The 25,640-nt window shown below is 36.6% G+C and overlaps 1 protein-coding gene across 1 annotated transcript; it reads right to left on the reverse strand.

The window, feature by feature from the left end:
- Nucleotides 1-2,573: 2,573 nt before the first annotated feature.
- LOC105443348 (F-box/LRR-repeat protein 2-like) lies at nucleotides 2,574-25,126 on the reverse strand. Its single transcript, XM_030986309.1, has 11 exons — nucleotides 25,023-25,126; nucleotides 22,517-22,864; nucleotides 21,740-21,892; nucleotides 21,162-21,277; nucleotides 20,370-20,452; nucleotides 12,909-12,957; nucleotides 10,878-11,111; nucleotides 10,100-10,324; nucleotides 7,231-7,401; nucleotides 6,271-6,453; nucleotides 2,574-5,345 (listed from the first exon to the last, which is right to left on the reverse strand). Exons 2-11 carry the CDS (start codon nucleotides 22,812-22,814, stop codon nucleotides 5,217-5,219), a joined length of 1,641 nt encoding a protein of 546 aa, XP_030842169.1. The 5' UTR covers nucleotides 22,815-22,864; nucleotides 25,023-25,126; the 3' UTR covers nucleotides 2,574-5,216.
- Nucleotides 25,127-25,640: the final 514 nt, after the last annotated feature.

A 25,640-nucleotide genomic window follows, 5' to 3' on the forward strand; every position in this document is an offset into this window, starting at 1 on the left:
GATTACTTCCTGTAAATGTACAAGTCAACTTTGTGATTCTTATTATGATAGAAAAATACAAAAAATCTATTACGCACAACCTTCAACAATATCCGTACGACACGAGTTATTCCAACGCTCCAAATAACCGGCAATCATGACAATTGTATACAACACCTACGTGGATCCTTGTCATTTGATTGGACGATTGTTGGTCACATGATATTGCACGGTCGTGCATTTTTGGTTATATGCGCCGTGCATTTTGGTTATATGCAGACTGCGTACCTCTCTGCTGCATGTGCGCGTATCCCTGCGTGTATCTGACGCGAAGGCAATCTGCATGTAATCGAGAAGGCTTGACTCGAACTTTAATTTATCTTTATAAGGAGTAAAGCATAATTTGTTGATTAACGTTCTATTAGGTCTTCTTCGATGTTGTATAAAACAAATAATGAATGTTTTTCATTCGTTTAATAGTGCAAATATGTTCATTCGTTGAAAGATTAACGTTAATTCTATTCAACTCGGCTGACGCCTCGTTGAATAGAATGTTAATCTTCCAACTCATGAACATATTCGCACTATTGAACTCATAACCATTCATTATTTGTATATTATTCATTGCCATGTCACATTTGTGGATCTAGCTATTCTGAAGAAACTTTTAATACACTCTAACGTTGATAAAATTAAAAACCTTGACCAAGTTTGACTAGATTTATTTCCCAACAGCACGAAGCTGTATTCAATAATCAGGATAATGAGATAAGGTTTGGGATAGGTTATTGGATTCACCAATACCAGCGCGCAGTAATTAGCTAAGTGATTAAAATATTAACATACATGAATAACTCTCCCAATGCGCATGTTCGATTCTGATCCGCGTTTTTTTTTTTGTTAATGCGTGAAGAGCATAATTATGCATGTAATTATGCACGACCGTAACCTTCATAGGGTTTTACATGGATCCGTTGAACGGCAATGGAATAGAGCTTGAAGCACAGTAGATTTATATAAATCCTTCTTTTAAAAAAGATATATCTGCATAATAAAGTCAACCTTTATAACAGATATAATAACCACATATAAGTAAGATACAAATCAAAACTTACTATTTTAGTATTTATCCGACAACGTCTGCTACTATGCTGGCTTTTCGTTTGCCGTTTCTTCCATTTGTTCCAATCATGTACCGTGCAGCGTTATTCGCGTGTTGCATATACATGTATTTTTAACAGGAAACCCTGATTTCTATTATTAGAACATGACTTCTTTTCAGGCTAGGCCTATACGGATACGGATATGTAAAAGCTATACCGTGTGAGTCAAAAAAAAATTTACACCTAAAAAATTGCTTATTATTTTTAAAATCATCTATGAACAGTAAATTATTATACATCTTTTGAAAGGGTGTTTTATCCCAAATCATTTGGTATCATTTTTGTGTGGTATGTGTTCACGCTTGGATGAACAGGAGGTATTGTTTGCGAGAGTGCAAAAATCGACTTGCGCCAAAGTGATGCCTACATTATGTATTATGTTGGGATTAGCGGACGGAGAGAATGAATTGAATGTATCAAATGAAATGCTATGCATATGCTTTTTGCAGAAGCAAAGTCACACGCACACACACGCGCGCGCACAAATTTTCGATGATATTTGATACGTGTGGCATGATTAATTTTGTTAGGGATGTTATTTGGATCTGCAATGACCGGTTTAATACACAAATCCCAATTGTTTTATCCAAACATCACATATTAAGCAACTTTGGCGCAAGTAGGTTTTTGCACTCTCGCAAACAATACCTCCTGTTCATCCAAGCGTGAACACATACCACACAAAAATGATACCAAATGATTTGGGATAAAACACCCTTTTATAAGATGTATAATAATTTACTGTTCATAGATAATTTTTTACAATAATTAGCCATTTATAAGTGCAAACTTTTTTTTGACTCACACTGTAGTTGTGTCGACTGCTACCTCACCGGGGAATTCATCTTTACCATGACCATATTTGGTATCCCGAATTTGCGGAAACACCACCATTAGCCTTCGATTTTATATCGTTTATTAACAGAGCTTCTGTATCTATACCATCAAACGTTTAACCAAGATGTATTTCATCCGTCATTCCACTCCATCCTGATGCCTCCTCTCTCTGTTTCTGTCTCTGTATATCTCTGTCTCTCTCACTGTCTCTGTCACACTCTCTCTATCTCTGTCGTTCTCTATTTCTCTTTTATAATCTCAATGCTATCATCTTTCTTCCATCTCAAGATCTTTCCAGTCTCTTCTCCATCTCTCATCTTTTTACCTTTCAATGTTGTCATCCCTTCCTATTTTTTTAATTTCCTTTATACATGTTGTACTTCCAAACTCTTTCTATCCCCTCCCTACCGTTTCATTTTTTGTTTTCATTATTTATCTCCATCAATGTCTTATTATCTTGCTCTCTCTCTCTCTATCCATATATTTCTCTCTGACTCTCTGTGTCCATCTTTCTTTATTTCATGTCAATACCCCTTCTTTCTTTATCAACAATTTCTCTTTCAAACACATGTATAACACAAAAGGCGTTTGAAACAATATGCTATAGAATATGATTTATTTTATCCATGAAAGACTATAATACATGCAAAGTTATACCTTGCTAATGGTTTCTACATACACAACTCATAATACTGTTAAAGTTAAAGCTGAAAAAAACAAAAGAAAAGTTCATAAACTAATTCTTACAACACGTATTAATAAAATTTGTATATAAAATACACATTTCAATATATAAAATCAGTACAAAGTCTTGTTTATCTGTGTGCAGAATGTAGAAATCATTCAATGATTCTGTAATATACGTCGTCATTGCATCATTATCATCACCAAAATCATCACCATCAATGATTAATAAGCATTATATAATATTGAGGGTTTCACTTGTGTTATAACTTAAGGTCTATATCATAATATGAAATTTATAGAAAATAGGAAAATGGAATTACAAATGTTTCAACGGCAAGCTAACAGAGGTTTCTAAACATCATGCACGCAAAGCTTGTTTAAGTTTACATAAATCGGTTGCATGTTAGAACTAATGTCCTGTATCGGCTATACATTACTTTTCACCTCTCATTAGTATCATATTCCACTTGAAGAAGAAAAAATCTTTATATGAGCTTAAAATTAATAGATTTTGCTATTTATCAACGAAAATCAAAATGAAAGAAATCTAATGACAAACCTTTTAGGGCAGATAAAACCATTAATTGGCTTTTAAGTACGCGATGCCAGATACATACATGGTTATAGAAACCTTGGCAAATACATATGAAATCTTTATACATACATGCTTATGCCAAGACACATTTGAGAGATAGCAAAAGGAAGCATGTAAGCACTACTTTATGTCAAGATATGAAATGGCTATAGCTTGGTCGAAGGGCATTATCAGGGGAATTCCTAATACATGTAGTCGAGAGTACTAAATATATTCTCCTAAGAGACCTCTGAATGGGCCATCAACATATAACATCAACTTAGAGCAAATATATTTGTTAACAAGACTAGTAGATGAAATTACTATACATGAACGAATTGCTGACCACATTGTTTCAAAGTCATTCACTAACTCAAAATTTAGGCATTAAATGCACAAATACATATGATAGCAAAAATATTCCTTGCATCTTCTCTTTAAAGACATATCCTTTGCATTAAATGCAAAGCAGAACAAGAAATTGTGGCTTCTACATGTCAATCAAATAGGATCATAAAATAGTAATTCATTTTGAACAAGGTCGAGACAGGGGCCATGTATATACTGCACTCACTCACATAAAGTACATTCATTTCCATGTAAATTGACCTGTGATTCTTGACTACGGTACATGTGTGTGATCCTAAAATCTTATATTAATTGATATAACGATAAGAATGTTAGCAATCCATATAAATGGGTGTATGCAATTACAATAATATTCACTTGACAAACTATGAATGTATATTTGATAAAGTAACAACCATTTAAAAGAAGATGAAGTACAAGGAATGAAAATGATGCTCTTCACTTTTATTAAAAAGAGAAATTGCACTTAACAGAAATGTTTATAAGGTTCTCCATTAGTTCTAGATGTATCAAATTCTAATATCAAATATCAACATGTTCTGGAATAATGCCACAAAGAGTGTATAAACATGGGACATTGAGGTACATTAAGTGGACCCTTTTCCACAAATGAAACCAATTCCTAGGTTTAGGAGTAAGGGCAATTTCACTCTATTTTGGAGTGGAGATGTAACCTTTTTCTGACAAATGGAGTTTTGATTATCTACCCTGAGGCACATAAACATGTGGAAGCATTTCCAAGATGGCAGTAATGATTCTAATTGACAAAAATATGATCATCTAATTATATATCCATTTGTGAATAATGACTAATACAATTATTTCTCTATAATATACTATTAATATACCATCATTGTCCATATGTTAAGCACAGGGGTATAGTGGACCAGGGAAGTTTCTGAAGTTTTCAAGTTTTAGGCTTGAGGGCCAGTCTATTTTATCTGAGGGTTGGTTGATATGTATCTTAAAGTGGGCATGTCGCATAGGAATTCCTGAATCAAATTTCAGTCCAGTCCACCAGCGTTTATAAAAATACACGAAACATGTAATTATTTACAGCACACATGATTTTGCAGCTGCTATCCCGGTGAGATCAAAGTATAAAACTATTCTAGATTATGTGGTACTGTTTGCAATTAATCTCAATATTTAAACAGTTCCAAAAATGTCACTTTTCTTTGTATGGCCTTCACCCTTAATTACTCAAATAGCATGAGTAGGATTGTCGTTGTGTGCCATATCTTATCTGAATGAAATATCCCTGCTATCAATTCGCAAATTAACAAGATTTTTATTCTGAGGCAATAACCATATAACCATATACCTGAATGAATACATTTCAAAATGTTTAAACTATTTATCATATTTCCACATTATCTGAATTGATTCTCAATGGATGAGAAATCTGATAACTATCATTAAGGGACGATGAGGTTTGCCCACTTTACAGGTTAAAATATTATACAAGTATATTAAGGAATTATTGTGTGACGAGTTCTACACTATTTCAGTTACTATAAGTATGCTATGTCAAATGATGAACTTACCAAATATTTTTAGATGATGACATGAGAAAGATATTCAAATACAAATTATTGTTGCTATGGTTACCACATTGACCATTTTGTCTGATCGACCCGACAGAATTCACCAGTGTCGAGATTCTTGGCCATGACAAGATTTGGATCAGCATTGGGGAGGCGATGGTAGACGTATAACTTGTCATTACAAACATCCTGTTCAGGTAGAGGGAGAGAGAGAGAGAGAGGGGGGGGGGGGGGGAGAGATGGAGAAAGAGAGAGAGAGGAAGAAAACAAAGAGGGCAGAAAATGACAGATGAAGATGAATACTAATGATATGGTGTACTTGGTTATCCTATTGGCTGAAAACTATCACATGACAGTCAATGTTGTGTATAAGTGCTTGAGCATGCAATTTTAACTGTTTTTTTGCATGGCAAATCATGTATATAACAGATAGAGTTTACAGATAGAGTTTAATTTAGAAAATGTAATTTTTGGTTTTGAAGACAAAAGAAACGATGCTTTAAATTGCATGGTGACTTTGATTAAGCATCAACTATTTGTTCAAAAGCTTAATAACAAAATTCCAAATTTTAGTTCATTGAAGAAGAAAATTATTCAATATTATGAAGACGAGAGATATATCCATTCTATATCTGGTATGCATAACAAATTTTTTACTAAATGGCAGGCACTTCAACATTTGTTTGTATGAACAACAAGGAGAGAAATGTGAAAGTATTCTGTTTTGTTTGAGTTAAGGAAAGACTTAATTTCATTGAATTGTAAAAATGTTTATTTGACTCAATAAAATAGCCTATGGAGGGCTAAAACGTTTTAAAAAAAAAAAAATGTATATAACATGTACCATCACCACACATCCATGTCTGTAGGCATGTGGGGTTCTCATTGTTTGCATTGACATACCTCGTCCTCACATTTGACTCACCTGAATAAATTCTAAAGGGATGACTCAAGAAAAAGGAAGGTGTAAAATCACAAATACACTCTATATTATATGAGAAATGTGCATGTGATAATCATACATGAATAGTACTGGTTTTATAAAACATATTATACATGTATAGTAAATTTTTAAAACACATGTGTCACTTCCTCGATAAACAATGACACTTACCTGCAGGTAGTTTGTTGCTTGCGTTGTAACCTTACTGCAGCATGCTATAAACAGATTCTTGAGATCAGGGCAGTTATTGGCGAGAGCAAATATACTCTTATCTGTGATGCTGTGGATTCCGGAAAGGCTGATAGACTCTAGAGGGCAGCATCTTGTCAGTTCAACAACGCCGTTATCCGTGACCTGTAGAAATACACACAAAAAGACATTATGGTATATTCTAATAGTGGAACACTATAGAGATGATAGATTTACCCGTTGTCTTTCCATAAAGTTCATAAACTTGAGTAAAACACACCAGTCAATGGAAGGGTTGGTTTTAAAAGAAATTTTAACAGATTTTAAAAAACAGCAAAATACAACAAAAATGCAATTTAAGTATAGCCCTTATTTCTTGATGACAAACAATATTGAAAGTACAATGCAAGACTTATTTTATATAAGGACCTCAAAGATTCAATTTCTTCATTACCTATATCTTACACTCCATCACACCACATCTCTTTGAGATTAAGAAGAGGGTAACCCATTATTTTCTGTGGTTGGCACTTTTTGATTAAGGTGATCAACAATCGATAGTGTTTTATCCAAAGGCAGATTTAGTAGCCCTATCATTTAGCAAGCATCCCTTAAAATGTTATGATCTTGAGCCAACTGTTTATTTCACCATATCCTACTCCTCCACAATTTATCTATACAACGAACAAACCAGGAATGACTAGGCGTTGTGGCGTGCGCCTCTAATCCAGCTAACAGTGGAAGTTACAAACTGATTCAGACGAGGACGTAGGTTCGAAACTGAGTCACGTCTTTCGGATGGTGACGTTTAAAGGTCGGTCCCAGACGTAAATAATCATATCTGTTTGATACACGTCTGTAAAAACCCAACACACATACACACACACACGCACGACAAGCCTAGGATGCAGATGAGACTGAAAATATGAACAAAGTTTTCACCTGATTAGTAGCTAAACCAACAAAGGCCCCGAGTGAGATGTGCTTCAGATGAGGCATGTGGTTTGCTATGGAGAAGAGCAAGGTGTCATCAACGCACTTGACTCCCGCCATGTTAAGCTCGGTCAGGTTCACGCATGATTTACTCATATCTAGCAAGATATCATGGTTCAACTGAAGAAAAAAAAGAAAATGAAGAAAACTAGATGAAAGTTCGACTGCGCGCAAAAATGATGCCTCCGCCATAGAGCAATTTTACAAACCAAAACAGAAGCAATTTTTAAAATTAAGGTTTGATTGTAATCCATTAAATGGTTCTTAGAATATCGTGATTACAAGCTACTTTTCATATACATTTATGACCCTTTGATCTATGACCTCATGACCCTAATATCTAATCAGTTCATTGGCTCTGCAAGATACATACATGTCTTGAGTGTGATAGTAATCCATCCGTCGGTTCTAATGATAATGCGATCACAAGCTATTTTTGCATATATGATGAGCCCCATGATCTTTGACCTTTCACCTCATGACCCTAAAATCGAATCAGTCATTGGCTCTGCAAGATATATACACTGTCGCTTATATAGTTGGAATATTGTTTTTACCCCAATTTATGGAATTATTTTGACAATGATTTATTCCTAATAGATCTACATAATAGTATACATTCTCAGATTTTATTGAATAATAATTAGCCAGTATTTGTTTTGCGTGACTGCTAAAGCATGTCTGCTACTATGATTATCAACTAGGGGGCCATCGCCCTTAAGTCATAAATGACAGTAAGGAGGATTAATGCCCCACAAAAGGGCAGCACATCGACACGGTTTTGACCCTGGGGCCTCACAGTTACGAGGCCATTGCTTGGCCACTGAACCATGACTGTATGCAGCGGGACTAGGGTAGGGGGCAGTTCCCACAAATAAAAAATAAAAAATAAAATGTAATAAATTTTCAATAATTCATTGCACTTTCCCCCGGCCCCCAACATAAAAAACCCTCTGTACGACCATACATTATGGCTCAAGGCATGGGCACACAGAATTGTTTTCTAGTGGGGACCGGGGGAATTCAATGAATTATTGAAAAATGATTGCATTTTCTTTGTTTTTTAATGAGCCCTGTGATATAATCTGTTCATTAGCTCTGCAAGATACATATATGGCCTAAGTTTGGTGGGAATCTATTAATCGGTTTTTGAGATATTGTGATCACGAGCTATTTTTGCATACATATTGAGCCCTTTAATCGTTGATCTCATGACCCCCAAATCTAATTACTTCATTAGCTCTGCAAGATACATACATGACCCAAGTTTGGCGGGAATCCATCAATCTGTTCTTGAAATAACGCGATTATGAGAACGGGACGTACAGACGGACGGACGGACGGACAACCCGAAAACATAATGCCTCCGGCTACTTCGTTGCGGAGGCATAAAAATACACAAACACTTAACTTTTACTATCTTTGGTCGATCAATAGAAAAAACTTTGACTGCTACAGGCCTACAGTTGTCATTTGTCACACAGGAAGTTAGTCTTAAATATAATGTGAACAATGTGGCAGTGCAGGGTTCCACTCATGGCGAATGAGGATACCCTGGAGGATAGAAGTAGATTTTGAGATGTCACGCATTTTCCAAAGACTCCAGCCTGATTATCTTTGGGATATAAGAAGAATAAGGCTGAAGAGGCTATGCAAAAGGTCTGTTTGACATGGAGAATGCAGGGTTATTGAAAAGCCCATTGTTGAATTTGCTGATAATGAATGGACAAAACCTAATGGCTATATCAAGTTTTAAAATGATTTTTAGGGAATTTAATCACCTAAATAAAAGAAATAGAAATAGATTTCTTTCCTACCTTGTCTCGTAGAAACACCTGTTGAGTACAGATACTTGGAACATATATTATATCACAAGTAGTAGTTCAAATATTGCACAGCACCCGTAGAAAGAATATGTAAGACCATGTACAAAGTAATGACGCTTCTTCGCGAATTAAGTAAAGAAGAAGAAACTTCTAATCTCTATAAAGTAATAAGGCCTCAGAACCGAGTAGAGAAACAAGCGAAGAAATAGGACAAGAATTAAGATGAAGTTGAATTAGCTTTGCTGTAGATCGACTCTCTAGAGAATACGTGTGCTCTATATGAACAGCTCAGGAGAAGTGATGAAAATAGGTGTGGCAAATAAAGCAAGCAAGTGTAATGTACCTGTACAGTATAAGCTATACCAGTACATTAGGTGGTTGCACATCCCAACCCATAGGATGTGGAATGTGCTTGCCAGAATAAGTATGTGTGGCACTCTAGTAATGCAACAGGTGTCACTAACGAAATGAGTGACAATGGAATAAAAGGCTAGACTTCAAGCCACACAATAAAGACAAGACATTAATATTTACAAATGCAAAGTTCTCCAAAGGTCAAGTCACTACAGATTTAATGATACTTTTGTTCTAAACAAATAATCACAAAAATATTGGCTTCTAATAATGTGCCTTTATACCATCACAGTCATGTTGGTGTTCCTGATGCTGCCATATGTTACCATGGTTTTTCTGGAGCTGCTATAATATCGTTCAAACTGTACAAGAAACCGCTTACTACCAGGTACCCTATTTCTACAGTTGGGTCGAAATATACATTTTCGGATCCAATGTTTTGTTGTAACCAATTGCCTAGTGAATGCTCCCCATAGCTTTAATACATGGACCATCCAGTTTCCCCTCACAAAGGAAGAATCTTTGTTCTCCCTTTGAGCCATGTAAGCACGAACTCTCGACCTCTTTGATTGAAACTTTTTAAAAATGAACTATACCACCACAGTGCTCCTTAATAAGTTATAAAGCACAACACTCACATATTTGCATCCAAATAACCTGAGTTGTGTCAGGTTTCTAGATCTCTCCTGATCTCTGAACAGCACCCTCAGCGACTCACCGGTCAACATCATATGTGTTCCCAAATGGATCTTCTCTAAGGATGTACAGTTCTTGACGATAAGCCCCAGGATATCATCGGTTATGATCTGACGGTGGCCTCTTATACACAAGCATATCAGCTGAGGCCCAACCGTCTCGAAAATCTGTAAAGTACAGGGATAAGGACACACGTATTACATACCATATGTACCTAGGCAATGTGCAAGTAACAGTATTACAAGATTGGGTAACATTATCCATTTGGTGAAAGGGTGACAGTCATCAATTCACATATACATGGCCATCCAGCAAGCACATACATCAAAAACATTAACATGAAATTCCATTACACAATTGATGAAGTCTCCTCAGAATTTAAGAATGTACCTCAGTGATGTAGGAGAGGATACACAACCATATGTAATGTACAAAGGTTACATTTATCAAGCAACAATCTGGAGACAGAAGAAAAACTAGACAGGACGCGTCTTACAGGGGAGGGAGGTAACATGCTCAGGGTCATCTTAGAAGGGAAGACGGATGATAATCATGGAAGAGGCAGACCAAGAATTGGGATGGTGTCAGACTCGATAAGTGACACATCATATGACGCTATGAAAAAGAAAATAAAGAAAGGGATGGAGAAAGAACTAAAGGTGACACTGGTGTGTGGACTTGCCTGTTGCAGAACACTTTTGCAGAAAGAGAACTACAAACCTTTATGGCATGTTCTTCAGTAATGAAATTTTTCCCGCAGAGTATTAGAGTCTCCAGCGTTGGTAACCTTGAGACCGCTGTATGGATATCTCCACCATCCAGCCGGAGCCCTGACAGGACAAGGGTCTTGAGACTTAGAGGTAGCTCTGTCAGGAATTCCTTGCTGGAGCTTTGCAGGAGGCTGTAGCAGAAGGAGATATCTAGAAGCTGGAGCTTGGTGCATTCTTTACTCAGCTGTAAGCAATGACAAATAATATGTTAATGTATACAGGACTGCACATAACTAAAGGGAATGTACAAGAATCTTGACGCCTTGAAGCAGCACTGCATTAACAGAGTAGGTTTTTGAGATTCACGGGGAACTGTGTCAGGAAGTTCTTGTTGGCGCTCTCCTAGAGCTTGTAGCAGAAGGAGACATAAAGGAAACAAATACTGACAAGAAACAATGGTAATCATATAGCTTCGTTTAGTCTCATTTCACAACGCCCCCGATTGTCAGAGTCAGCAGCCATACGTGTTAGCCTATGTAATTGTACCAACAAAAAATCGTTAAAAAATTATTTTTTGTTTAAACGAAAAGCACATCCACCCCGACTTACGTTATCACTAGCTCTTTCATTTGAACCCTCATGTCCCATTGACTTTTGAAAGTTCACCCACCGTAATTTGATCAAAATAGGTTGCAAGCTCGTCATTGCCTATAGTACACATGTGAAACAAGTCGAACTTTGGACTCAGTTTGCCAAGCGATTTTAAGATTATAGGTCAAGCACACGAAGGATAAGAAGCATGAATTATCATAGATCACTTCTGCTTGGTTCATTATGTCCATTTCATCCAACCCCCACCGTCATTTTTCCATTTAGTAATTTAAGCAAACATTTTTCCGAGTTTAGCCAAAACATGAATATTCATGAACGGGCAGACAATACAGCCTTTTAGTACGTGACGTATAGTGAATGGGAATGGGCGGTGATCCGTACAGGAGGTAGAGGTCAGTGGTTTGTGCTGGCAATGTTCACGCGAGCGAAAATGAGACAATCAGAGCAATATGGTACGCAGGTATGCATTTACTCAAACGCAACCATATACACAATAATCTTTATGCAGTGTACATACATGATTCAGTAGACTACTTTTACAGAGTGAACTTCAAAATCTGCATCTTTTCGTCTGGATAGAGACAGAAGGGTGTTAACTTTTATGCATTTACAAAGTGTTAACACCCTTCTGGCTAACATATTACAGATAACTCACAGATCACAGCGTAACACTTGGTGCTAATGTTGCACAAAACTACCCCTTTTTCATGCTTTTCATTTGCACATGAAATATTTTCATTTAAAAAAGAAGCAAATATAATTTTAAATTGTTTGTTTGTTTGTTTGTTTTTATTTCCGAAATCCATATATACATACAATTTTTAAAAAACATATATATAAAACACATTTCAAATGATAAGAAAGTAAGTAAATGTGTTACGTATAGACAAACGGTTGGATAGCCGATTTCAGGACCATTTTCAAAATGGTCCTATTCTTCCATGGGGTCCAAAAGCAAAAAAATCATATTAATTTAATTTATAATATCAATTTTTAATCATAGTAATTTACCAATGCACTAACCCCCTTATCAATCCCATTCGCCTCCCCTCCCGCCGCCCTCTCGATGCCGCCAACGCCTCCCGCTACCCCCTCCTGATCGAGTCCTCCAGGGTATATTACAAAGAACAATAAACAATTTTTATGACAATCATAAATTGGTATTAATATTATCTAAAACCATATTTCTCTGTCATAACATTTCAAATTAAATGTTTTATTACATTATTAAATATAGCCAAACTTCTTGATTGTCGAGTGGGCATAGATAATCCATTATACAATTTACTTCCGCGATATAGAAACGTACGCTTACAATTCTGTGTTTTCGTTTTAGGCAAAACTAAATTAGTACTGCTAAGAGCATAGTTTGTAGTCTTAACAATAAATGGTCCTTTGCATATTTGTTAGATATGCCACTTTTACTTACCGCCCTCAGCCCTGCACTGGTTATTTCACTACAGCCAAATAGATCAATCCTGTTGGTTGGGAATACAAAAGAATATAGTTAATGGTAATATCAATTGTCATTATTTTCTGTTTAATATGTATGTACATCACTAGGTCATTCCACAGATATCCATTACAAGTAGAAATATACTGTGCATGGAAAGAGCCGACATGGTGCAAACATAACAGGTACTCTGTGTCCTTTAATTCGTCCCTTTTTCACGAAGTGACGGTAATGAGGAAAATCGCATATAATTTCATTTTTTTTTGCATTTTTGGACATCATTCACTAACATCTTAAACCTCACAAAATTTCTAACCACAATAATATCTAATTATGTCACTATGACGATGACGTAAACAAGAAAATACCTAGTAAAAGGAGTGACGTTTTCACGAAGTGACGACTAATCAGTTACGCGCTGCGCTTATACAGCCGGCCGTCACTTCGTGAAATTCTCGTCCGCTCTTTTTCTGCTTTTATTTGTTTCACGACGGGAGTGAAAATTTCGCAATTTGAAACAGTGACAGACTATGAAAAGGTGAGTTTATTATAGTTTTTTGGGGGGTAAAGTAATATGATACACTCTTTTGAGTCATTCTGATTCTTTGTAAGCAATAATAAATATGTCCATGAGCGCAGAAATGTATACAAAATGCACCGCCGTTGCACACATCGCCCCATATACTTATTTTCATGTAAGTGCATAAAGGAGTGGGGTATGTGATGCAAAACTAAAACGACCAAATCATGTCTGAAAAAAACATACATCTAGACTAAATACCTTAAGTGGAGGGTCTTTCTTATCGCATTTCACATCAAATATTGATTTAATAAGGTTGTTTTTTTTTTGTTTTTTTTACATCTGCTTAAGTTAAGAATAAGAACGAAGTTTTACTTTTAACAAAAGGTAGACTTAGACTAGTTTAGACCCTACCTTTGTTTTAGTTTTAGTTTTACTTGTACTTTTAGTATTAGTAGTGTAGCTAATTATACATTTTATTTAGAGTCTATAACTCTAGATCATCATTTCATGATTATCAATTTATGTCAGCCACTAGTCAGTAATCTAGAGGTGAGTAGATCAGGATCTAAACAAAACTGAGTCGCTGTGACTTTACTTGTAAAGGTGTGCTTGGGGTGTAAGCAGCTTCAGGGCTCCAGATCCAAGGCCAACATGGGCAAGGGCAGGCACGTAGCCAGAGTTTGATGTTTGGGGGGGGGGCACATACATGTAATCGATCGAGGTAAAAAAAAAAGGGGGGGGGGGTCTAAAAAAGTTCAACCATGCCCCCCCCCCCCTCCCTGGCTACGCGCCTGGGCAAGGGGAGTTATGAAAATTATCATCATGCTGAGGTGAGATGGCATGGGATATGTAGACCCTCCTGTTTAACTGATAGGGAATTTACTGAGTTGCCTTCCAAGCAAAAAGGGACATGAATGAACAGTTATTTAAAAAATCAAATAGTCTATTAGGTCCTACCCTGAAAATGACTAAATGGCACCATCCGGAAATGGGATACTTTTGTTTGGAGACTGAAGTAATCTCATGAGTAGTCTACCAGTTGGGGAACAATGCACACACGTTTAGCTTATCATTCTTCCATTGTCTGTACTCAAGGTGTGTTTTAAAGGCAGCACTTTAGTATCCTTGGTCCCTCACCCTATAAAATAATTCTTTTTAACAATTGTTCATGATACCAGCAAATGTTGCTCAACTCCACTCCGTGTTTTAAAGAATTTTCCAAGCAAGCACCATACCAGATGATATGTCACAACATTGCACAGGAGAATCTCCAGGAATAACCTACACTTCAGTGGTAATGATTATGATGATGTTGTTGCTTTCCCTTAGTTCAGATGCATTAGATACAATTTGTGCTTATATTAAGGAAGCACTAGGACTGGTACATCTACTTTTCAACAATGCCGCAGGCCAGATACACATCCAGATGAGAATAGTTTTCATGGTCTGTGAAAGAAAATCACACATTAGCAGCATATAGAGAGTTATGATTAATCATGACCGGTCTGTATAATGCCATCCATTGATTTGCGCTCACTACCGAACTTGCGATCGATACAAATCTTTGAAATACACTGCTATTATATATGATGGCTACATAAGCAATTAAATATTAACTGGGAAATATAGATATGGAATATGTAATGCACTTTATAGCAGACATAGTACAAAGCTGGACAGGAACGTGTTTCTAATTTTGGCGAAGGCTTTATACGTACATGGCCATTCAATGGTCATGTACATGTATAGCCTTCGCCAAAATTAAATACCAATTTGGTATATAATATTTTCAGCTAAAACTTCTATGAACCAAAATTGGAATATTTGTTGTAAATAGAGTGCATAGAGTCAAAACTTGATCATCTTGTATGACAAGTACCAAGCACACTCACTGCATATGTGCATTAAAGGTGGTAGTTGTTTGGTAGGGGCAATTGAAAACGTCTGTTTGGGGTCAGTTATGCCTAGTGATTAATTTTATGTACAAAAGATAATATTAGATGTATTTCTTTACCTTAAAAAAAAAAGGAAAATAACTTGTACTGTAATTATTTCTTTTATTCTACAAAATTAGATTGGAATAAGGGACCGACATGCTGGTTAGATGGGTCCTTGATAATTCACTGAACACAGAGCTGCAGATGTGACTTGGCACGGTGACCTCAAAGTGGGAGCGGTATGGAATTGTTGAAGCAATTCACTGAATACAGTCAGAGCTGCAGATGTGACTTGGCATGGTGACATCAAATTAGTTCAGATGGCTTGTGAACAAGTCAAAAGGTATCTTCTTCCCTTCTTGGTCGTTTCCAAATAGTTGAAATTTGAGATATTCCTAATTAATTGTTTTTAATGTTTAGGTCTCTCAGTTTAAGGGAATGAGTGGTCCTATCGAGGTCAGCATCTAATATTTTTGTTAATCCTTAACAAAAATTGCTAATACTAAGGTTATACTAATTAAAGTATCTAAATGTAAGAGCCTCTCTAAAGGTTGGTACCAAAACTACACAAAATAATTTCACCTAGTCATAAATATAATGCACTGTAAAGTTCCCTTTCATAATTGACATTCTGATAATGATTTTCTATTGATTTTGACTTGGAATTTTTTTATTATGATTTTTCTTTCTCTTATTTCCTTTTGCTTTCAAGCAGTCCAGATCAAGAATCTTCGCTGCTTCAACCACTATCGCTCGGATGACATACGTGTGAAGAAAATTGAAGAACTTTTGTTGAAGAGCATGCTTTAGAAACTAGAATCAATCATATTGATCGTTGTGGCAATGCTTCAATATTTCAATACCTCAATCTTTCTCTTATACTGCTTAATTGTAAACATTTTGAATATCATATAGAAAACTCCACTCATAATTTTAATTGTGTGTAGAATTAAGTAATTATCGTAATGAAATGGATTGATTATAAAATCGAGGAATTGATTTAAAGTGAACTGGTAACATTGTCCATGATTTCTAAAATAATGAACTGAATGGTCGTACCTGTGTCAGTTTTCTGTTACAGTATTGTAATGAACTCCTGCAAACATAAATCTTTGATATTCAAATGTTTAGCTCAGAACAGCTATTTTTCAGGTATACCTACCTCATTTTTAGAAATCAGTAATGCATATTAGACTGTTGGATTTCAGTTCCATGAATTCTCATATTGTATCTTGTATTTGGGGGTAGTGAGCACATTTTTTTTTTTTTTTTGTCTCGAATTTTTTTAAATTTGCACCCCCCCCCCCCTTGAGCGCCAGGGGGGGGGGGGGGGGCAACCCCAAAAAATGTAAAAATCACGTGATTTTACATGATTTTTTTCTCAAGGGGGGGGGGGCCGGGCCCCTACTACATATACTAGGAAGTAGTAAGAATAATAATAATAATAAGAATCTTATTGTTTATTTTCTGTATTATCGAGGCATACAAATGCACAGGGAGGGAGAGGAAAAAGTAAGGCGATAGAGAGGGAGAGAGAGAGAACGAGAGGGGTAGCATATGGCTGCATGGGTTCAAATTCAGTTCTCATAAATTTATTAGACTCAGTACTGATGATCACAATGTTATCTACCATGTGATTGCCATGTGTACGCCGCATCGATTAGCACCTCATTTATGTTTATTGTTGTAAAAACCTATTGGCATGCACCCAATAGATTTTCATCATGTGTTTGATCTTGTTATTGAAAACAAGATCATGCAAACACATCATCATAATCTACAGAGTGCAACCAAAAAATTCTTAACAACAATTGAAATTTCTTTCAGGAAGCCTAACAATAAAAGCTGTTTTGTATTCAAAGAGCATCATAGCGATGATGAACAAATAAGAATAATGATACAACGTCGTTAAGCGTACAGTTCACTTCTATCTCTCCCCGCCAAATAATCCGAACAAAAGAATCAACCGAGGGCAATCAACTTTTAAACAGTTTATCATAAGTCCTTGAAAAATTAATTAATACTGCTTGTCAAGTATTATTGAAGAGCAGCAAAGGCGAACGCGTTGCTTGGATTGCTTTTCTCTCAAAATTTGCTGTGAGATATCAAGCTACATAGAACTATGATAGAGAAAAAAAGTTATTGTCTTGGAAACAGTCAGACACATTAGAACTTGAATGAATAAAACATAATGCAAATGAATAAGAATAGCATGAATAGAACACAAGTTCATTTTTACCATTTAAATCATCCATGCAGTACCAAATACCTAAGCAAAATTCTAGCCAGATGCATTTAATGGTAAGCTTAAAGACAATGATTCATGACAAATTGTCAATTGTCATTCATTTGAATTTATCGTCCGGACGTATTGCAAGAGATAATCAGGATAATAAGGATCAGAATGATACCTCTACTACAAGGCCTATAGTTTTACATGTTTTATACTACACTACTGCCATTGTTGAGTATCATGTTTCACACAATAACAAATCCCATATGTTTTATACGCGCCCGGATACGAGCCATCACTTCGTGAAAAGAAAATCAAAGCGTTCTATGTAATTTGTGTTTTCACGAAATGACGGTTGTGTTAAAAGTGCAAACAGAGGAATAAAAAAGCAGCCAGAAAGAGGAAAATGTACTCTATTTCGTATTTCGAGTTATTTTATCTGCACATCAATTAAACATAACGTTTTGCCGTATTTAGTGTCCATTTCGGGAATTCCATGTTTTACGCGCGCGGCTATATATGAGCCATCACTTCGTGAAAACAAAATAACAGCGCGTCCTTGAATTTCGTGTTTTCACGAAGTGACGGTTATGTTTACAGCTCATTTCCCCCCGTAATATAAAAAAATATGGAAATAATTAAACATAGAACTAAACATTGAGATATGTTCTATCCCAGGATATAACAATTATTTGCCCTTCACACAGAGAAATAAAAGGTGTTCTTGGGGAGTAAATCGAAATTAGACTAGGGCGCCCTCTATTACACCTTTTTAGGGAGTATAAAACACGGAAATACGCAAGGGTGTACAGAAAAATCATTTGAGGGTGTAATTTTACACCCTATTTCAGTCAGACGAGCTCTAATTGGTCAATATATTTTTCTGTTGTCGATATAGGTACTGCGAAATGAAGGAAAATTAGCAATATTTATATATTGTAGTCATGTTGGGGGAATTATCATGTTTCATTTGGGCATATTATTTGTGTGAAAGTTATCCGATCAAGAATAAAGGGTTGTACCGAAGGTTATATTTAATAATTTAATGAAATTAGCAGAAGTGTTGTTTTACTATTGCCTTCTTATACGTGTAACTACCAAATCGACCAAGTAACCAATCGCCGTCACCTGCACCTCTCTGCTAAGCTTTAAGAGAGAGGTACTCAAGATCCAGCTCCGTTAAGCTACGGATGTCTTTTTAACTGCACATAGCTCATTGTAGACCTTTTATTGAGACACTACATGTATATATCAGTACGAAAATACACCCGACGATGGCCTGTACTTATAGCGAAGAAGAAGAAGAACTAAAGGGAAGATATTCGGGAAGGTCAGGATTGTGTATTAGATATTTCCACTACAATTGATCCGATGCGTCCATCCAGGCCAGCCTCACCCGGTAGCGTTATTTTTTTTCTGCGGCACAGATTGGGGTTAGGTGCGTGTTGAGCCTATGGGAAATTTTAGGGTTAGGGTTAGGGTTAAATCAAGACCTCTTTTTTTTTAAAAGCCCCAATCTGTGCCGCAGAAAAAAAGGACGCCATCCGGTACCCCATATTCTGGTCTGATTTCTTTAGAGCAGTGAAACGTAGACAAAGGGTGAGAATAAGTGACTGTTAGGTGATTACAAAGCATGGATGATTGATTGCTCGAGGGATGATCAATTGGTTGATGCTGTGCATAAGAAGGGTGTAGATTTACTCCCCACAGAGTGTGGAATCGATCATATAGGGTATAAAATTCTACCCCACGGGTGTACTAAATTTGAACCCATTTTTCTTGAAAATGGAACCAAAAGGTGTTAATTAAGCACCATTGGGTGCAAATTTCACTCCTTAGAGGTAGTACAAAGTTTTGGGAAATTTTGAAAATTGGGTTGATAGTGATTCTTTACAATTTTAATATATTTAGATTCCCCTGTGGATGTATCATAAGCACTAGAAAATTTAGCCCCTAAAACACTTCTGCTTTCGAGAGAAATTGAATATAAAAATTTCCCGGTGCTCCCGGTAAATTTTGATAAATTTCAAATAGCGCATACGGCCGTACAATAATATGGTAGCTGCGACCATGAAAATCTCAGAATATGTAGTTGTGATATATAATTTCCAAACGGAAATGACTAATCGGTCGATTTTAGTCAAGAAATGTTGTTTTATAGCTTAATTAATATCCTGACCTTGAGAGGGAGCTATACAACATAAAGAGTTTATTTTTTACCATTTCATAACTTTAGACTCGATTTCAACCGCGAAAACGATCACTGCATATTGTAGGATCGCATATGCTTCCAATTTATGTTTATTTGGACCAAATTCATGACCCCGTACCAAAACTTTGTATTACCTTTAAAGGGAGTAAAATCATAGACTTGGGGTTCAAATTTTACACCTTCTTGTGGGGTGTAAATTTACTCCCTACATTGGGGAGTACATTTACTCCCTGAGGGGTGTCACTTATGCGACAAGCATTTACTCCCTATAGGTAGTGAATGTACACCTCTTTTTCTCTGTGTGTTGATACATTAAAGAGGTTAAGATTATAGTTTGAAAGTTTGAAAGCGATTTATTCAAAACTAACTTTCTTTTAATTGCGCGCTCATCCGTCACTTCGTGAAAATAGGGACGAATTTAAGACGGATCATCAGTTTGACTGTTCATTTATTTACTACGCAACATTATCACAGCTCAATATATTAAGACACCGATTAATCCACTGAATAATTACTAATATCTTATGCTTACCCTTCTAAGTTTTTGCAATGTTGTGATAATACAACCAGATCGTTATTCTCTATTGTGCGGATCTTTTGAAGGTTTAAATTCTCCTGGAAAGAATTAAAATTTTAAAAAATAATGCATAATCATCGATCTCTACTGTTCATTGATGCAACTTGGCATTACCATAATATTCAATATTTATCACCCACAAGAAAATAAGATATAATTCATAAGTAACAATTGAACACAGTTATGTAGATAAAATAATAAATAAAAATAATAATGGTGGCTTCTGATATAGCGCACATGTCCGTGACGTCATGATACACCATGCAGGCACTCCAACATTATTACCCGGGTCAAAGCTGGTGGCCAAACCTTTAGTGCTCTGGCATATCGCAACCCATTTACACCTGGGTGGTGAGTGGCAAAAGTGGATTAATCATGTCAAAGGATGTTAAATGGAACTAAGAATTATTGATATCGAGTGGTGTCCTATTACCAAAGAATTGTATTTCCATTTTCCAATATGTACTGTATCAGGATCAAGTTCGATAAGAAAGTTCTTTCATTTATTCCAAGATTCAGGGTAGTTGTCCTGGACTACTATGTCAGGGTAATTGTCCAGGGACCCGTTTCACAAAGCCTTTATTCAATGACAAATGACAACAATCAGTGACAAATCTGCTGATAACCAATCGGAAGCAAGGATTTTAGTAGCTTTTAACAAAAACTGTAATTTGTCACTGATGACAAGTTTTGTGAAACGGGGCCCTGAAATAGATCATCTTCTTCGAGACAGATCAATACACTTACAAGTTCATTTGCGAGTGTTACTGCTATTGCAGGGATGACTTCATGTGTCAGCTTACCGCAACAACCTATATCCAGTCTTGATATTGTTGGATTTCTTGTCACAAGTGCTATTAGGCCTGAGAGATAAAGTGGACGAAACAGAAATAGAACAGGAATGACTAGCTGGAAGAAATATCCTCGTTTAAACAGTTGGAAATGGAATTATGCTGTCCTCCTCAGAATAGTTCTCTTGTCAATAACCTTTAAATAATGCTTTGAAGTCTTTCAAATACAAATATAAACACCTTAGAGATGATATTCCATTTATGTGTAGCCAATAACATATCATGATATTACACATTTATATATATATTTCCCAAGGGCTTTCTACATTATTTCTCCCACTTAAGCTAAACAAAACCACTATTACTGCATAGTGCATTCCAAAGAAGAAATCAGAACAGGTTCCCATTTACTGCTTGAACAATTATCAAAAGAGTGGGAAATATGTATCAATATCATGTCAGGCATAAACTTGCAACCTTCCCAACCACAGTCAAGTTCTAGCTAAACTCAAGTCCATCAATGATGCGACTTACTTTCGTTGGTAATTTGAATGCCCGAGAAGTGAACATCTTTTAACTTCCTTGACCTGAGGACTTCTAAACCTGTCCCTGTCAGCTCAGATATGTTCTCCAAGACCAGGGTCTGCAGTTCATCCTGATGGCTCAGTAAGGCTGTTACACCAATATCTGCAAATAGAAACAAACGTATGGAGTCTTAATATTGTCTCCTGTATAACATCACAAATCAATAAGACATCCATTTAGTTGTATTGTATATACACCAGGACGATCATGTTTTTGCAGTTCATGATATGCACTTTGACCGCATCTCCATAATATGGATTCTCTTAAGAAGTTTAAGAATCTCATTACAATGGAAGGAGAAAAAGCATTGGAAAATACATGGTGGCAGATCAGTGGGAAGGGGTGGGGAAGGACTTTTTCCTCCAGTAAAATTGACTACAAACAAAGCTCAAGTGTTGTTGTTGCCTTATATTGAACACATATTTGAGCCCCTTCCGGGCCCCCACCCCAAACAACAACAAAATTAAAAGATCTTGATCCATAACCATTACGCTGTATACAGTTAAGCCATGATGACAAATATTCTCAAAGCTCAAAAAACATCAATCACATTAAAAAACTCAACATCGAAACCAACACCAGACCGATAATAGACTGTAAGAAAAATTACATCACCCAAAGTGGCCAAGATTTTGTCAATTATTATGATTTGATTTGGAGTCACTTCAGTTTTGGTGTGGCGTTGGTGACTGGGTGTGACGTAAAAAAATGTCCTGCACCACCTACCTGTCACTTTACACCCGTCAATCGTGATACTCTCCAGAACGCACTTGCAGTCATCAAGCTGTATGAGAAGCTTATCTGTGATCTGATCACAATCAACGAACGAGATGGACCTCAGTGCCGGAGAGAAGAGATGATACGTGACATGTGGAAGGTATTCTGTCGTCAGCATATTATGATTCACGACCCACTGGAGTATCTTCTCTTTGTGCAATGTGGGGAGGTGTTTGCCGACGTTGCTGATGACGTGAAGGTTCTGGGCTATGCATCCCAAACACATATCCATGAGGCGCTTCACCATCCTGACGATTTGCTTGATATGGATTTTACCTTACGCTCAACTGAAATGATCTGTGGGGGGGGGGGGGGGGACAGAAATAAGTTGCTATAGTCGTAATAAGGTACACTTGTTAAAGTTAATACAAATTTTTGGTATGGGGTCATGAATTCTAGCTTAGGCCAACTTTCAATCGTTTATCTAAGTTAGATGTAGACATATAGACTTCATTTTAGGATGGGGTCTAACTTTGCTACTTAGGGCCTTTTGTAAGTTTTGACATGGCTAATTCAACCTGGGGCAAGCAGATTCATTAAACGTAAGGTTCTAAAGTGTGAGCACACTTGTGAACTAGCGCCCTACTGAGAGGGTTTGGCTGGTGTAAATGGCTGGTATAAATGACACTGGTTTGGGTTCTCAAAAGAGAGAGAGTGGGGGGGGGGGTCAAATCAAATTTAAAGTTAGCCGAACACCCCCCCCCCCCCCTTCCGAAACAAGGGAGAATAATACATTTCAAATGTTCCCATTTGTTATTTGTTTTCAACAAGAAGAAAAAACATTCTAATTTGCTTCTATTGTGTCCCCCCCCCCCCCTGATTCTGTCCCTAACATTCCCCTACCCCCTTCCTACTTTTTCCTTTTCTTTATCCTTTTTATTTGTTTTTAAGCTTGGGCCGGCATTAACTTGTTATCCGCCCCCCCCCCCCCCCCCCCCCCACTCCGGGCCGGAATGACCGCATGCGTGTTACCAAAATGTCCGGTAAAGGGGTACTTTTCGTGCGACAAAGTCCGGCCCGAGAATTGCAAAAAAAGGGGTGTATTTGACTTTTCACCCGGAGATTTCTTTAAAAAGGGTTTTTTTTTTTCTTTTTTTCTCTTATCTCTTTGGACTCCTGAGAAATTATTCCGAATTTAGGGGGGTACATTGAGCATTTTTCCCTATTAAGGGGGGTCTCCAAGGCAGGAAAAGCCCGCGAAAAGCCCGCGAAAGGGGGGTTCGGAAATATTGGCAGTCCTCAGATAGGGGGTGCTTTCAAAAAGAGGGAACGAGCATACGCGTTCCCTAAATAACACTGAGTGGGGGGGGGGGGGCCGGGCTTGTTATACAGATAAAATTAGATCATGTCAATCCTTTCAAAGATTACTTCCTGTAAATGTACAAGTCAACTTTGTGATTCTTATTATGATAGAAAAATACAAAAAATCTATTACGCACAACCTTCAACAATATCCGTACGACACGAGTTATTCCAACGCTCCAAATAACCGGCAATCATGACAATTGTATATATTATACAACACCTACGTGGATCCTTGTCATTTGGACGATTGTTGGTCACATGATATTGCACGGTCGTGCATTTTTGGTTATATGCGCCGTGCATTTTGGTTATATGCAGACTGCGTACCTCTCTGCTGCATGTGCGCGTATCCCTGCGTGTATCTGACGCGAAGGCAATCTGCATGTAATCGAGAAGGCTTGACTCGAACTTTAATTTATCTTTATAAGGAGTAAAGCATAATTTGTTGATTAACGTTCTATTAGGTCTTCTTCGATGTTGTATAAAACAAATAATGAATGTTTTTCATTCGTTTAATAGTGCAAATATGTTCATTCGTTGAAAGATTAACGTTAATTCTATTCAACTCGGCTGACGCCTCGTTGAATAGAATGTTAATCTTCCAACTCATGAACATATTCGCACTATTGAACTCATAACCATTCATTATTTGTATATTATTCATTGCCATGTCACATTTGTGGATCTAGCTATTCTGAAGAAACTTTTAATACACTCTAACGTTGATAAAATTAAAAACCTTGACCAAGTTTGACTAGATTTATTTCCCAACAGCACGAAGCTGTATTCAATAATCAGGATAATGAGATTAGGTTTGGGATAGGTTATTGGATTCACCAATACGAGCGCGCAGTAATTAGCTAAGTGATTAAAATATTAACATACATGAATAACTCTCCCAATGCGCATGTTCGATTCTGATCCGCGTTTTTTTGTTAATGCGTGAAGAGCATAATTATGCATGTAATTATGCACGACCGTAACCTTCATAGGGTTTTACATGGATCCGTTGAACGGCAATGGAATAGAGCTTGAAGCACAGTAGATTTATATAAATCCTTCTTTTAAAAAAGATATATCTGCATAATAAAGTCAACCTTTATAACAGATATAATAACCACATATAAGTAAGATACAAATCAAAACTTACTATTTTAGTATTTATCCGACAACGTCTGCTACTATGCTGGCTTTTCGTTTGCCGTTTCTTCCATTTGTTCAAATCATGTACCACAGCGCCATTCGCGTGTTGCATATACATGTATTTTTAACAGGAAACCCTGATTTCTATTATTAGAACATGACTTCTTTTCAGGCTAGGCCTATACGGATACGGATGTGTAAAAGCTATACCGTGTGAGTCAAAAAAAAATTACACCTAGAAAATTGTTTATTATTTTTAAAATCATCTATGAACAGTAAATTATTATACATCTTATTAAAGATTGTTTTTATCCCAAATCATTTGGTATCATTTTTGTGTGGTATGTGTTCACGCTTGGATGAACAGGAGGCATTGTTTGCGAGAGTGCAAAAATCGACTTGCGCCAAAGTGATGCCTACATTATGAATTATGTTGGAATTAGCGGAGTGAGAGAATGAATTGAATGTATCCAATGAAATGCTTTGCATATGCTTTTTGCAGAAGCAAAGTCACACGCACACACACGCGCGCGCACAAATTTTCGATGATATTTGATATGTGTGGCATGATTAATTTTGTTAGGGATGTTATTTGGATCTGCAAAGACCGAATTAATACCCAAAT

The sequence above is a fragment of the Strongylocentrotus purpuratus genome, unplaced genomic scaffold (genome assembly GCF_000002235.5).
Source record: "Strongylocentrotus purpuratus isolate Spur 01 unplaced genomic scaffold, Spur_5.0 spur5_scaffold_15, whole genome shotgun sequence".
NCBI classification, from domain to species: Eukaryota; Metazoa; Echinodermata; class Echinoidea; order Camarodonta; family Strongylocentrotidae; genus Strongylocentrotus; species Strongylocentrotus purpuratus.

Coding starts and splice junctions, on each gene's coding strand:
- LOC105443348 (XM_030986309.1), bottom strand. CDS start 22,814: ATGGTGAAGCGCCTCATGGATATGTGTTTGGGATGCATAGCCCAGAAC. Junction 10,325..10,877: donor CTGAAGAACATGCCATAAAG/GTTTGTAGTTCT, acceptor TGTACTTTACAG/ATTTTCGAGACGGTTGGGCC. Junction 7,402..10,099: donor GGTTATTTGGATGCAAATAT/GTGAGTGTTGTG, acceptor TTTTTTCTTCAG/TTGAACCATGATATCTTGCT.